General features: G+C 42.3%; 2 protein-coding genes across 2 annotated transcripts in view; both read right to left on the bottom strand.

The window, feature by feature from the left end:
• p3h2 (prolyl 3-hydroxylase 2) overlaps positions 1–7,165 on the bottom strand; it is a 47,087-nt gene extending 39,922 nt beyond the window's left edge. The window contains exon 1 of the mRNA XM_026304722.1: positions 6,585–7,165. Within this exon, the coding sequence (XP_026160507.1) occupies positions 6,585–6,989 (405 nt within the window). The 5' untranslated portion in view covers positions 6,990–7,165. The remainder of the gene's footprint in view (positions 1–6,584) is intronic.
• Positions 7,166–10,052: 2,887 nt separating this feature from the next.
• LOC113129008 (claudin-7) lies at positions 10,053–14,576 on the bottom strand. The gene is made up of 4 exons (XM_026304672.1): positions 11,683–14,576; positions 11,221–11,385; positions 10,807–10,885; positions 10,053–10,710 (listed from the first exon to the last, which is right to left on the bottom strand). Exons 1-4 carry the CDS (start codon positions 11,882–11,884, stop codon positions 10,545–10,547), a joined length of 612 nt encoding a protein of 203 aa, XP_026160457.1. The 5' UTR covers positions 11,885–14,576; the 3' UTR covers positions 10,053–10,544.
• Between the last annotated feature and the right edge of the window lie 1,637 nt (positions 14,577–16,213).

Raw genomic sequence — 16,213 nt, 5'->3', positions numbered from 1 at the left:
CATCATGCACATTACGTAAGATACGTCCTTAAGTTTAAGCACGACACCTGCTCGGTTATATCTAGGAAAAAAAACGTCTCGGTTAGGGTTAGACGCTCAACTTCACTTTCTCCCATTCATGTCATAACAGCAGAGCCTGTTAAGCCTGTCTGTGACTCCTTGTACCCAACGCTGTTTATCACTGTTATTTGCTGCAATTCACAGAGATCTGAACCAGATGTGGAGACACTGTGAGGTCGGTGTCGGCCAAGGGGTTAGGTCAACAGAGGATCGTGAAAACTAATCTCTCCTGTCCTTTTAATGGGTGTATTATTACCTGACTGCTGCAGGGAAAAAGGAAAAACCTCCTGGGGAGACAAGACGCTGAGATCGGACACAAGGATAAGCAGCTAGGGTTAGGGTTAGCAGGGGATAATAGTTGGAAATCCTGGCACCGTGCACAGCTGCCTTATTGTTTGGCAGCTGCAGGTTGGAGGCAGGAACAGTAAGGTTTGCAAATTGGAAATAGTTCCCTCCTCTATGCCAGGTGTCAAACGTAGCTTGGTGGATTCAGAGAATTAGAATGTTGTCTCTTCATGCTGTAAAATACAGACATTCTGGGCTGGAGTGTTTCTAATAGAAGACAGGCAGGACATGGCTGGAGAACATCTCAGCCCTGACCCTGTTGACCTTTTGGCATCAAACATATTCACACACTACAGATTGCCACATAAATAGAGATTTACTGCTACGGTATCATCAGCCTGTATGCTGGTGACATTAACGCAGGGCTGCATGAAGAATCAACACTCACTGAATTTTACATGAAGCAGCTGTGGAGTCAGAAAAAATAATTAAAAAAAAAAAAAAGAACTCTGATTATCACCTCTGAGGAATAGGATCCATAATTTAAATCTCCAAATATGATAATCCTGTGCTGTTTGAAAAAAAAAACAAAAAACAGAGCTCTAATTTGCTTTACTCAGTTTGCTTTAATACCTTGATGGTTTTATACTAATGTGTGGCCCAAACAACTGAACCAAAACCACTTCAAAAGGTGAATCCAGGTCCAGCTACAACCAGTCTCCAGTTGGTGCGGTTCTTTTTTGACAAACAAAGCACAATAATCATTACAGCACTTCTCATTCTTATTGGCTTCAAAAATAAGGTTCAAAGTTTATTCTTGACTTTGAAACAGCAGCTGACAAAACAATCTGGCCATGTTTGGTAGCTGTTCTGGCTCAGATCAAATGATCTTCTCAAGCACATTTTATCACGTGGACAAATCATCATATCCATGATCATTAAAATCAGATCTATAACATTAGCTGATAAACAGACCACTGTGCCATAGAATGAAGTTCATGCTACAGACGTCATTAACAGATGAGCCACAGTCAATCCTAAACAACGTGCAGCTGTTGGGTTTTGCTCCCATTTCCTCTGGCTGAACTGTGGTAAAGCTACACTGTTCGGCACAAGACCTGGGTTCATGTTGATCCATTTAATGTTTAGTACAGCTGCCAGTGAGGACTGTCACATTTTGGTCCTTCTCCCAATCCAAACCATAACACCCAAACAACATCTGCTCTCTGCGGTGAGGGTGGGGTGGAAATGCATACAGTCAGTGAGGCATGCTGTGGCGAAAGACCAATTAATCAGGACAGAGAAAAAAAAAGTGAGAGACATAGCCATGTCGTGCCTTTGTTCACCCGGGCTTCTGCAGGAGATCTCAGTTCAACACAGGACTGAACAGCACAGATTCAATTCTTTATTCAACTTCGTAAACTCTGCATCATCATCTGCACCAAAACTGAAGAAAACTGGGTCCAGAGTTTTGTCCCAGCAGACTGGACTTCCTTCACCTTTTCCCTGTTGGTGGTTTCCACCCCAAAGCCCACAGCTCCTCCTTTTCCTACAAATGATTTTCTGGGGACAGAAGCAACTGGAGACAGTTATAACTCGTGGTTGTACACTGGTGAAAATTAAAAACACTACACTCTGGCCAGTTTAATCTCATATATTTGAACAGCTAGAATTAAAACATAAGACACCCCGAGAGGGATGTATGGAGAACTACAGTGGTATTGTACTCAAGTACATTTCTGAGGTATTTATACTTCTCTTTCCATTTTGTGCTACTTCATACTTTCACCTAACGACATGCCAGACACAAAGGTTGCACTTGCACTCAGAGTCAACACATCTGTCATGTCTCACTGCTCCAGAAAAACAAAAACAAAACAACTGCAACACATAACAAAACAGATAAAGGTTGTTTACAACCCTGCAGCTGCCAACACATTCTTTAAGTCAGCACTGAAGCTGAACAGACGCTTGGCAAACTAGTTTTATTTCCATCACAGCACTGATTTCTCCACTCAGACACCCGGGAGTCTTTGGCCAGACTGAAAATCACCAAAGGATCAGACACACACAATCAGAATTTACAGGCAGCAGATGCAAACACACACACACACACACACACACACACACACACACACACACACAGACGTGTATATAAATATATATATATATACACAATGAACACAATGAATCTTTAGTAGCAGCAATAGTTGCCAACTCTTCAGTGATTAAAAAACAATCCATGTCCATACAAAGTGTATGTGTATACACAGTATAAATGCTGTTCTTCAGCTGGATGGCTTTAAACAGTAAATCTTGGTCCAAATCCTCCCTTTTGTGACCAGGGATCTCATGAGCCTCCATAAGTTGAGGATTCACTGTGGTCAGACCTCAGTCACTGGGATAAATATCTCGTCTAATCAAAAGCGAACTTTTTGAGCTAAAATCAAAAATGCTCTGATTGCCGTCCTCTCCTGCTTCTGGCCAGTCTGCTGTTCTGTTTGGACTCAACTAGACCTCACATGTGCCAGAACTTGACAAAGTCATCTTCGAGCCAAGTCCACAAGTCCTGCTGCTGTCTCATCCCAGCGCACAAACCACTGCAGCATTTTCAGCAGTGATCCTGAACCAGTCTCCTCACTCCTCCTGCTTCATCAGACTTTAATTGTTAATCAGGTGGAGAAAGATATCAAGGTGCCTACCCCCACATTCCTGTGGCATGTTATCCGCTCAGATCCAGTCATGCAGAAAACCTTTGCCACGGCCTAGTGCCACAATGTCTGGCCTCCTGGACAAAGCACAGCGCTGCACGTCACACCATAATACCTCTTTATCAATACCAAGCTTTTAGACACAGGGAGTGAAATAAATATGTTTCTGTGATAATAATAATAATAATAACAACAGTCAGGGTAGTTTCATACATGTGTCAGCTCATCACTAGAATATCCAGTTATATTTTATAAACTATTTTATTAATTAACCCAAAAACCAGACTGTCAAAACCAACATGTGGTCGTTTGTAATGGGTGAACTATGTGCAGGGCGTTTTGTTGCCATCATACAACCTCCATGTCCCAAAATGCTGAACTATTCCTTTAAGGGCAGGTTAACCACAAACCCTGCAGATACACAAAACATGTCAGTGTCTCTTTGCTGGGGTCAAGCTGATGTGGGAGCCCCAGAACTGAAGCTGAGGCCTCTGCTGCTCTGGTTTCTCTCAGCAAGCAGCAAAAGGGACAATATTACACATCACAACAGAAATGCACCAAAGCATTTCATCACTAGTCCTTACACCAGAGCTGTAATGGCAGCGAAGGCGCTGTGGAGGGCTGCATTGGAGCCACAAGCTTCCTGCTATGCTGGAGTCAAGTGATGCTGAAGTCATATTCACATAGAAGGAATCATGAATGAGTCTAACTTTAAAAAGAAAACAACAGCAGGCTTCAGAGACTGTCCTGACCTACTCTCACCTTTTGCCATCGTGCTGCGAGACACAGCAAAGTTCCCAAAACAAAATAACAGTGGGGTGGAATTGAATCCTGTGTCCCCTTTCCCAAATCAAGTCATGAGAGGTCTGCTCTTCTCTGTAATGTCAGTGTCATACAACATATATTCAAACTGGACATATTTTTGTAGATCCTGGCTCCTAAAGTCCTGTCTGATCTCAGAACTCGGGTTAAACTGGGTTCACAGGTCAGCACATCAACAGGGCCATTACGGAGAATCACCAACCCCCATAATTACTGATAATTACTGTCCCACGCTCCCAGACCTGTATGGGATGAACTGGACCATTATCAAAAATGATATTTTTGCTGGCAGTGTTGTAAAGCGAGCTGTCAGACCAGCCCCAGTACGGTTATATGAGATGTGATGTATTGTGAACAGTGTTTATCTAGCCCTCTCTGAGGGCCTCTTTAAGGGCTGAACACAGAGAACAACGATTAATGATGAATAATCACCTGAGCAGAATGAATTTACCAGGATCAGGAGGAATAACACAGTGCCTGCCTTAAACACTGACAAATTTACTTGCTTTTAAAATAAAACTCAGTTATTCTGTTAGAAAAGCAGTGACACCTATCAGACTAAGGACACAGCGGATGGTGACACGATCTCTTCTTGCCCCTGAGGGCAGCAAGGGGCAGAGATCACTGGGACCCCCTCAGGCTCGGGAGTGTCCCTTCGAGGCCCGCAAAAGGTGGCGTGTCTGTCTTTTTATAGAAAAGTAAACAACAGGAAAGCAAAACATTTGCCAGCTAAATGGGTGAGCTGAGGACAAACACAGTAATGGAGCCTCCTTTAACAGGGGCCAATGGCAGCATTATGGCAGAGGAGACTGTGTGATGCTGGAATGTTATTTATTTTCACAAACACCACCACCCAATGCCAACACCCACGTGAGGGGGGGGGGGGGGGGGGGGGGGGGGGGCACCAAAGGACCCGTGCACTGAATGTGCATGTGTCCACGTGCTCGGCCTCTCCTTACATACGGTGAGATCAACATGAGCGCCCTCAGCCTCGCAGTGCCCCATGTACTCAGGTCATAAAGATGTCAACACACAAGCTAAGGGGGGCTTTAACAAAGACCTGCTTAAAAGCTCAGGTTCTGTTTTGTTGTGGCACTTTTTCTCCAAGCAGATGTTGTTGGAGAAGTCAGTAATTCTTTGCACAGAAGGTGAGTAATATTGTTACAGCTGGGGGAGGATCAGAGCACAAGGCCCTGGCTATGCTCATGTCTAGACACGAGCCTACATTTTTATGAGACGATCAGATCTTGGTCAGGTCTTAGTCTTTCCCTGCTGATTCAGACAAAAAACGGGGGAAGCATTTGTCCGCACACAGGACAGGCACGATTAACTTCCACCACTTCTGAGCAGCGGAAGCTCTCGATCATCACCGGGGAATTTGGCTGTGACAGTTGACTGGATCTCAGGTTCATGCAAGGAGACGGTGCCAGCTTCACAGCCGAGCTCCAACTGGGTTTAAATACTACTTTCTTATTAACAGGAGGATAAGACACTGAAGAAAACTCAGCCAGAGGTAATGCTCTGTAAACACGTCCACTGCTTTAAGATATTTCACTGCGACTCTCGACCATAAGAAGTGTCCTCAAGTTGACCCTGACTGCAGAAAGACAATATCCCTGCAGGAATCGCTGCCTGTTGAATGAAGTATTTTGTAAAGCTCAGGTTCCACTTTTTTCATCTCTCAGAAGTCCACAATAATAGTGAGCACACAAAATGGGATTTGTTGGATTTCTGCTGTTTTTTTGTAACGTGCCTTCACATGACTGTATTGTGATTGGGCACTATACAAATAAATGGACTTGAACTGAATTGAACTGAACAAAAACCCTGGGAGACATTACGGATGTTCCTGTTACAATAAACTTCTGCAAATATTACTGAATGAATGCATGTTCAATTACAGTTTGTTCCCAGCTCCCCTGGTTTATCTGTGCCTTAGCTTGTTCCCATACTTGGTCCTCAACATTATCCCAGGAAAGACAGATCCCATGGGAAATGGTGTTCTGGAAATTCATAATAACAAATAACAAATAGTTCTAATGTGTAGAGGCTGAGGAAAAGTTTTAGGAAACTGAATCTAAGATCTGACTGAACGTTTCAGTAGATTTTCAGTCAAATGTTCCACTTGTCACAACTTTGGACTTTGGAGAGATGGAGCCTCAGAGAAAAACAATTAAATTAAACATTAAATTAGACATTTACAGACAGACCTGCCTTGTAAATCTAATATGAACAGCAGAGGGATCTTTGACAGAAATATGACTCTGCTGCACCTTGTTGCTGTTGAAATATCCAACCATGTATTGTTTCTAATATAATAGTAGCAGCTATTGTTATTGACCAGTACTGGTTTACTGGTATGAACTGGTTTGTTGATATACAATATGGCAGATATGCGAGACGACCGCAGTACATTTGTGGTTTTCCTGCATTTAATTGATATAAAAAATGTTTTAATGTGTTAATAAAAAATATAATTCAGGACAACACGTTTGTGTCCCTGTCTCAGCTTTGATAATAAATAATAAACATCCACGTTTTGTTCAAAGGTAAAACTGCTAAAACTTTCAGCCAAAGGACGATTGGAGTCTATTAAAGTGACCAACAGGATCATGTCCAGCTTTGTCTACACAGTTTACACCAACATGCCCCAGATCTATCGACCAACACCGAAGACAACAGCTCAGGCTCAAGCCCCCCCAGTACCTTCTGGTAGGCCATCTGGAGGAAGTTGTAGGGGATCCTCCTGTTGAAGTCCTGCACTACATCCTCGCTGACTTTGTGCCGAGACTGCGTGCCGAGTTTCTCCTCGATGCATCTGTTCATGCACGCGGCTCTCCGCAGGACCACGTCGAAGAAGCGCAGGTCCGAGAAGGCTTCATCAAACGGGAACTGGTCCTGGCACCTCAGCCGGCACCGGACTTTGGTGCGCCGGACCTCCCTGTGGCTGCTGAGCGCTCCCTCCATGTCGCGCACCACCTTTTCATAGTCGCTGTTGTAAAACGCCTGCACGGCGCTGTCATATAAAAGGTCGTAAGGCTGCAGAAGAGCGGCCGAGACACTCAGCAGGACCACCGACAGGACAGCAGCCGGTGCGATGGTCCCATCCATGCTCAGCTTCGGTTCGGGCTGCGAGGAGCGGCAGGCGGAGAGCAGACCCACAATCGGCTCAGTCCATTTAAAAGTTCCTCACGGGGACGTTCAAGACGGTCCAGGGCGGAAATACTGTCGCTCCAGTCAGGGACGCACATGTTGTCGGGAGCCCCCTCTCAGGCTGCGCCGGCTCCTCCCATCCAAGACGCGAATGGCCGCAGGTCAATGACGAGTCTCCCTGCAGGCGCGTCTCAGGGAATCCCGTGCGCCTCCGCCATCAGGAGCAACGGGGGACTATTTTATCTCACCGGCATTTCATAATGTTCCTTGGGCTTTAAATCGACTCATAACACGAGACAAAGAAGAAAGTTGGCTCCTTTACGGATTAGCAGCAACAAAAATGGCAACACATATAAAACCAGTGATCCTTCACAGATTAATGTCCAACATTCACTTTTATCCAAATAACATCGGACACATGTTTAATCTGTTTAATACTGAATCATCATGGAACATTTTATCATGGTACTCCGGACCTGAGAGTCCGGACTCAGGCCTGGACAAAGGAGACTGACTCCCTCTTGAGGAAAATTCAGTTCATGCAGTTTGATCACTGGACAGTTTCACAACCAAAGTCTCAAAGGACAAAATAAATCTTGTGTTCATGTGTGTGTGCAGATACTTCACATCAGCCTCTGCTTTAATCCGTCCACTGCGCTGATTATAGGATTGTTGTCCAAACTGTGTCTGAACATTATCTCAAAGATGTTTGTGTGGTTGCTTTTCCTAAACACACTGATCCTCTGCAACATTATGAGGCGCTGCCTGAAACACACAGTTTCTGTTGTATCAGCTGCCATTCAGAGACAAACAGGTGACAAAGGAGAGAAAAGTGTGGTCATAAGAAAAAGACAAAGTCTCCTGCCTCCTCACTTTAACTGTGGCATCAGCTGCTGCATGTTCCTCTTCATACAGACCAGTGATCAGTGTTTCTCAGTTTTAACACAGATCCAAAGTGGAGTCCTGAGAAAGATGAATTTAAAGTTTAATCCTCAGTAGGTCAACCTCCTCATCATCCTTGAGGTCCACATGACCCTGTCGCCCTCTGGTCTAACCACTGCAGACTGGGAACGTCCGGACTAATAAACCCACACACTGACAGGCCCCTTTGTAACAAGATAACCAGTGTTATTCCCTTTATCTGTCTGTGGCCACACAGGTAGGTCTGATCTGTGGACAATCATAAAATAAACTGAGCGCTAATACACCAGTTCCACCACCAGAGGGCAGTCAAACACATGGAGACTATAAATTATCTGCAGATGAAAACGTTGATTTGCAGCCTATATATTTATCAAAATCCTTTTTTATTATTTATTTATTTATTTAATTCATCAAAATGTATCAATTCCTCTGTGTCCATTGAAAAAATGAGCAAAGTTAGTGGGAGGAATCACACGTTAATAAAACGGTGTTATGTTTTTTACTGTAAGAAAAGATTCCTGCATTTGTCAAAACACATGGCCTCTACTTTTGGTACAAAATGTAGAAATAGAAATATATATTTAATTATTCAATAAAAGTTAGAGACAATTATAGATAATATTTTAAGTTAAGTTAAACATGTTTTTTCATGAGTATAAATATTTCAAAAATGGAGAAAAAATGGACATTAAGAAAACACAGGACCAATTCGTCACGACTGCTTCTGCACTTACGAGAAATGGACAAAACAGTGATAATTAATGCAACACAACAGACCAACAATTCAGTTGTTTGTGTTTAATTCAGATGCAAAAAAGAAAACACAGACAGCTGAATAAAAAAACAAATAGAAGGCAAAGCTTGCACACTAAGATCAGTTTGATTCATAGCACTGCTGCCACAAAACAGCCATCATTAAATTTTCCTGTGAGGAGTCAGGAAATGTGCCAGTCCCATGAAGGACTCCTGCATTAGTCTCTTCCTGTTTGTTGTGATTGAGGCAGTTTTCTCCAACGTTTTGTCTCTTACAAACGTTTAACCCTTTAACCATCAGCCACATCCTAAATGCTGTTGCCCTCCCCAGAACGATTAACTGGAGTCACTCCTGTTTTCCTGACTGTCATACAGAAGTTCTCACCCTGTTTCTCTGTTGATGGATGCCAGTAAATATTATATAATATTATTCATCCATCAGCTGTAACTGTGGTGTTGAAGGTCCTAGGGGAGGTGTGGGCTGGAGCTGGTCTCTAAATAAAGGAGTGGGTAAAATGAAAGCAGATTAAACGGAAGGAAACTGTTTCAGTGTCAGGAAAACCATCATCATTATTGTTGTTGTTGTTGTTTTTTTTGGTCACGGAAAACAGCAATCACTCATTAGAATCTACTGATTTAAAAAGACCCAAATCAAAATGCATCATGGGTCGAATGTCATATTTGATGATGTTTTGAATTTTTGCTGAAATTGAATCAAACCACGATTGAAATAAATCATTGAACAGGATCATTCAGAGATGATGATGTTGAACTGCTTCATTACATCACACAGACTAATTCAAATATGTGCTGAGCCAGGGGCCCCTGGGGCCCCACAGCTCTTATCATGACCACCGGTGGAAAATAGCTAAGTACTTTTGCTCTGGTGTGGTCCTTAAGTATTTGAGTAATGCCCTGTTTTATCATGTACTTTTATTTAACTACATTTATTTTATTTTGGATCATAGTTAATTTTCAGATTCACATTATTAATAGAAAATATAATTTAAACAAAATCATGATAAATAAAAAAAAGATGTTTTAAGCCACCCAGCACTGTCAGGGTTAGCCCCATTAAAGTGATGCTCATATTAATCCATCAATAAATATAGCCCATTAATTTCATTTCACAAAATTAGTACTTTTCGATGGTTGTACTTCTATAACCTAACAAATTTAAAGCAGGATTTTTACTTGTTGTAAGTACGTCTCCCACCACTGGCCATGAACCATGGCAGTAAATCCTTATCACTGTGAGAAAACATCATCCTTTGTAAAACAGGTTCACTGCGTTGGACGGCCTGGGAATTTGAATATAAAGAGTCATTTAAATGAGCGGTCAACAACAGCAAAATAACTTTATTTTTCTTCTCAAAATATACATAGTATTATCTTTCAAACTGTGTTATATGAACAATATATAAAAAACTTTAGTCACACAATGAACAACATGTACAAATATTAACAACAGTGTGAAACTGAAGAGGTAAAGGAATGATTCAAACAGCAAGTACAGCATAAAGTACAGATATCCTGCTAAAACACTGTAAACTACTAGTGTTCGTTATTGTAGTAGTAAAGAGAAGTTTCATGTCATACGTGTACAAACAGGCTGACAAAGTCTATTGTGTTTAAACTGGACTTGAAGACTTTAAAAACACACTAATTAGTGGTAATTACTTAACACATCCTGACCAACATGATTAAAAGCCATTCAAAGTCATCTGAGTTCACAGCCCGGTCCCGTCATTATTCAATGGCAACGATCCTTCAGTGGGACATTGCCCTCTTTTCTGGACTGACTGTATCAAGGCGTCTCTCGTTTGCTCTCCTGCACTAGACGTAGTTGGATTTGGGGTTGGTGGTGGACAGCAGGCGGTTGGCGCTTATGGACTGAGGGGACTGGGACCTTGAGCATCGTCGACAGCTGAGGAAAGCACCACCGGTGATGGTCAGGAGGCCTCCAAACCAGCTGACGAACACCGCCTTACCAAACTCAAAGCTGCCCAGAAAAACACACACATTTAGATACTTGTGTCCGATTCCAAAATCAGTGTGTGTGCATGTGCATGTGTGAATGTGCTCTTGATGGCTGTACCTTTGCAGGCGATGGGCTTGATAGAAAGTCTGAACAATCATTTGGACATACCAGGAGGTGATGATGAAGGTCAATAAACCTAAATAAAGAAAACTCATCAAATCCTGCGAAATAATTCCAGGATCCTTCTGTTATTAAATCATTATTGAATAATTTAGATCATTGTTTAGCGGCTGAAATTAACAATTATTTTTATTTTCAACCAATCTAATTATTTATTCTTAATCATTTGATGCTATCTCAGTTAAATTATTAGATGGTGGTATCATCCAACAATGACTAAATGTTCCAGTTCTAAAATTATATCATCTTTTTACTATTACCATTATTGAGAGAATGACTGCTGAAAGGTATAAATATAGAGAATTAATAAATGATCAATAACTGATGAGGCTCCTGAGAGAAAACACACACCTGACACCATGAACATGATCCCTCCGATCATAGCTATTGTGGCTTTGCTCCCAGCCTTGTCATCCATGAAGTGGGTGCACTTCATCCCCACGGTGGAGACCATCACCGCCACAGCAGAGAGGAAGATACTGAGCAGCATCACGGCCCTGGTCGCCTGGACCTCGGCTGGAGGAGCAGAAACGAGGATCAAGTGAAAAAATGCTCATTGAGTCAGTTTGTGGTTGCTGGTCATAATCTCTGCTTGTGTCTCTGGGGTTAACCTTTGAACTTTGTCAAGAGAACAAAAGATTAAAAACTTAAAGCTGTAAAACTATTGTAATTCTGCAAAATATACATTGGGAAGCTATAGACGGGACCCACTGGCTACTGTTAGACGCACCTCTAGCTAATTATAGCAACTTATTGTGGAAGGTATCTCAACCAGCCGTGTCTGGTTTGAAGAGGAGGTGCGATAAAACTTACTGGGCAGTTTCAGGACGGTCTCATGAAATTCGCAGGTTGTTCTCTCGTTGCCGCTGCAGCTCATCCACAAACCCTCATAGATGCGGTGCGTCTTGCCTTGCGTTTGTTTCTTCCATTCAACCATGAAAGTAGCGGCAACAGTGGCAGCGAGCCCGGCCAGCGAGACGAGGAACCCGATGAGCTGCAGCCCCGAGTTGGCCATTGCATCCAAACACAGCAGATGAATGAATCAGTGAAAGAAGAAAAAAAGTCCGAGCACTTGGTTGGAAATTTCCAAAACACCGTAAAAAGAGCGACGAATGTTCGTAGAAGAAAACAGTCACTGATGATTTTTGTGGTCTCCCTTCACCGTCTCCTGACGCCTCCTCAGACCGTTACCACCGTGCGCTCCGCGCAGCCTCTATTTAAAGGCCAGGGCGCATGACGCACGAGCGTCTACTCTGCTCCACCTGCAGCGGATGATGGGAGATTTTCTCAGGAGGTCCTATGCTGCAGAACGAGTGATGGGAAATACAGATGACTGTATTCTACAGAAAACTAAGTAAATTGTTTTTCTCCGTTTAAAGTGCGCATCGAAATAAAAATAATTAATGTATTAGAACTAAACCAACTATCTACAAAATGTGCTTTCAGTTGAATCGACGCGTTTCGACACTTTGTTGGGGAGAAAACAACAGTTGTCTGTTTTTCCATTAGGAGCCAGGACTATTTTCCTTTTGATTTTACATTTCACAGACATCAGGGGCCTCTAAGGGGCCGATGGACACAGTTAGAGAACCTGACATGAGGGCTCATGGCCCAATTAGACAGAAGCTGAGAGATGCACAATAAAATGTAGTTCGGTTTTTATTTGCATTGCACTAAACTCGCGGTGCTTAAGGCATCAGATCAATGACCAGGTGCATCTGCATTTATGGTCCTGTACTTACTGTACTTGACCGTATATCAACATTTAACTTTACTATTGTAATTACAATGTTTTTATTACTTGCATTATTATTATTATAGTTATGTCTTAACCACAAAGCTGCTCATTCCTCCACTTTCACAGCTGATATCAGATCAAACCTTTTATCTGTAGTCTGCTTTGTCTCTGTTCAGCTGATTAACGAACAAAACAATAAATTCATATGAACATATAACAGATTATTACTGATTATTATCAGCCGCTATCATTTCCTCTATTGTTATGTTCCATGTGCTTATTTGTCCGTGCATAGAAAAGTCGTCACTGCACTGAGATGATAATTAAACTGAGATCACACAAAACCAAGTGAAGATTCAAATGTGGTTCCTTTTCTCAGCATTTGACACTTTACAAACACAACAAACGGGCAGACTATTAACACATTATTTTACCATATTTGGTCAAGTTTGTGCTGGATTGTAAACACTCTGTATTTGCCCCACAGATTGCATCGGTGCACACCCTTTCCTGAAAGTGCCCATCAAAATAGCTGGTGGCAATTAAAGCCACAGCTCAGATCTGAGTTTAGCTAAGGCAAGTCGTTTTGCATCTCAAAGATTTACTTTTTTATTTAACTTCCAACTTCCATTGTTTAGTGTCACATTAAATTCCTGCCAAGGACAAGCTTTTTTTTTTTCCCATGGAATGGCTGCTGCATGTTCGCAGCCTGTAGGCAGCACCGGATGGTTAATGACAATATCAGGAAAAGTATACAGACTTTCCTATGGCTCTCTAAAGCTTTCATCAACTGTCTGAATTGGCTAAAACGCGCAACAAGTACAACAGACTTCCTCTCACGGCCCCACATCCCCGCGAATGAACAACATAACAACACGCTGCGCACAGTCACAGGTGCCAGCTGTGCCCTCCTATCTACGCGTAACAGCTGAGTCACATCCTATGAGGATTTAATGAGGACGCTGATCAACATGTTACAGGTCCGCGGTGTGCGTGTTTGAGGGGTTAGTGTGTGGCATGTTGTTTATACTGTGTAACTAAAGCACAAAAAAGGATACCCCCCCATCGTACGTCACAGTCCACGTTATGCTGTAAAGTAAAATGCATGTTGGAGTTTCACTACAGCCAAAGAAGGAATTTATCATGTGTCTTTTACTTCACTGACTTTTCACTGATTTGACATATTATAATCATGTAATAGTAAATGTAGGTGGATCGAACAAAACTAATCTTTAATGAGGAGTCTAGTCATTATTGTTTTAGTGATTTTTCTTGTAAGGAATAAGGTTTCCTCTGGACCGTAATGAAAGGCAAGTTTATTTATACAGCACAGTTCACACACAGAGTAATTCAAAGTGTTTTATAGAAATACAAGTTAAAAGTACAAAGGCAAAAATAAAATAAACAGCAAATAGTGGGAGATGAACTTGAAATAAAATTAAAGGAGACTGAGTACAGATAAATCACTTTGGATAAAACACTGTCAGTTGTCATATTGTGGCGAACTAGAAGCTGGCTAAGAAGGTAACTATGAAAGCTAGCAAGAACTCACTCTCACACAGTGTCTCTTTTCTTATTGGCGCCCGTGCCCCATACACCGCACGACTCCGAACGCGTATTTATTTAGTCACACAACACAGAGCATAATAACAGCTCCAACAACTTGCATACAGCAACCCGAGAAGGGTCCTTCCCCCAACAGCCTCCCACAGTCACGGTATCTTAATCCCCTTCCCCGAACTCACAACCCCTTTTCCACCTTACAACCCCCCACAATAACCTACATACACACAGTGAACAATTAATACATGAACATGAACAGTAGAACACAGAAAACAACACCAATAACCAGCTTTCCTTTTTACCCACAATCCTCTGCGTCAAGCGCCCTCCTATGGCCGCTACAATATGTTATATGCCACACTAAAAGGTTTTTAGCTTGGACTTAAACTTTGCCAGAGATGAGGCTTGTCTAACATCATCAGGAGACTATTCCAGGTTTTAGCTGCATAGAACTGAAACGCTGCTTCTCCCTGTTTAGTCCTGACTCTGGTAATGTGGTGCTGAGCCATGAAGAGACTTATACACAAGCAGGGCTGTTATATAGTCTTTTCTCTGAGCGACAGGAAGCCAGTGCAGAGATCTGAGAACAGGAGTAATGTGGTTGTACTTCCTGGTTCTAGTCAGGACCCGGAGCAGCGGCGTTCCGAATGTACTGCAGCTGCCTTACAGCTCGTTTTGAGAGCCCCGAACAGTTACGGTAATCTAACCTGCTGGAGATAAATGCATGGATGAGTCTCTCCAAGTCTGGTTTAGGCATGATCCCTTTGATTCTGGCAATGTTTTTGAGATGATAAAATGCTGACGATGTTATCGATTTAATGTGGCTGTTAAAGTTTAAGTCTGAGTCCATGATTACCCCTAGATTTCTAACTTGATTTTTAAATTTTAGAAAAAGAGACTCGAGGCGACTGCTGACACTTTCTCTGTTTCTATGGTCCAAAGATGGTTATTTCAGTCTTGTCACTGTTTATTTGGAGAAAGTTATTTTGCATCCACACAGTGATCTGTTCAATGCAGTGACACAGTGAATCGACTGGTCCATTATCACCAGCTGTGAGTGAAATGTAAATCTGAGTGTCATCTGCATAGTTATGGTAGGACACATTTCTGCTGCGTATTAACTGGCCTAAAGGAAACATGTAAAGATTGAACAAAAAGGGGTCCCAAGATGGACCCCTGGGGGACCCCACAAGTCAACGCCATTTGGTCTGAGACACAGTTACCAACTTCAATGAAATATTTCCTGTCTTCAAGATAGGACTTAAACCATTTAAGGGCAGTACCAGAGATGCCTATCCAGTCCTCTAACCTTTGTAACAGAGATCACACAAAACCAAGTAGTAATAGAATGTGTGGCTGCTGTGTAGCTACCAACAGGTAAATCTGCAGTATTTACAGAAATACTTACAGTACAGCTGAAACTTTTCTCCCATGTCCTCTAAGACGTCCAGTGGTTCCTCCCTTGTTCCTCATGTGTCCTCGTATGTGGCACTGCCTGGTATTTTATCACATACACGTCCACAGCAGCACAGACTGATTCTACATTTATGATATTAGTACAAACTCATTTTGATCTACCCCTGTAGACTTGATATGATGATATTATTTCTAGTGGTACTTGGTCTTTTCCAGGCATGAGGGACGGCATAACTAATTTGGCAGATAATACTTTTGGAAATCCAGTCTGAACGTTACTGTACACAAATTCAACACTTTTGGTCCAACTGTGGAGTGTTTTCTCTTTCTTTGGATTTGTAACCACTATCCTTCAATTTGTTGTCCCATCCTGTTCTCAGTTCCCTTAAGGCCAATTCCTATTCTTCCACCTTCGTAATACAGGAAGACAGGAAGACAGGAAGAACGCACAAACTCTACACAAAAAAGCAGGAGAGGCCTCGAGAGATCCGGCGACCTTCTTGGGGTAACGACTGCACCAGACTGAGCGCCTTCTTTTCTTATGTATTTTTCTGTATGTGTGTATTTAAAACCTGTACCCCAACAAATGTAATTTTTAGTCAGTGAAACAAACTAATTTCACCACAA

This window comes from Mastacembelus armatus, chromosome 4, assembly GCF_900324485.2.
Source record: "Mastacembelus armatus chromosome 4, fMasArm1.2, whole genome shotgun sequence".
Taxonomy (NCBI): domain Eukaryota; kingdom Metazoa; phylum Chordata; class Actinopteri; order Synbranchiformes; family Mastacembelidae; genus Mastacembelus; species Mastacembelus armatus.
The sequence above is the reverse complement of the archived record's forward strand: the minus strand, read 5'-3'. Positions and strand labels throughout refer to the sequence as shown.

What these genes read in the sequence shown, in the direction of transcription:
- LOC113129008 (XM_026304672.1), bottom strand. Translation starts at nt 11,884, where the DNA reads ATGGCCAACTCGGGGCTGCAGCTCATCGGGTTCCTCGTCTCGCTGGCC. An exon ending in GACCGTCCTGAAACTGCCCA is followed by an intron (nt 11,386 to 11,682) that starts GTAAGTTTTATC and finishes CTGCTCCTCCAG; the next exon opens with CCGAGGTCCAGGCGACCAGG. An exon ending in GATCATGTTCATGGTGTCAG is followed by an intron (nt 10,886 to 11,220) that starts GTGTGTGTTTTC and finishes TTCTTTATTTAG; the next exon opens with GTTTATTGACCTTCATCATC.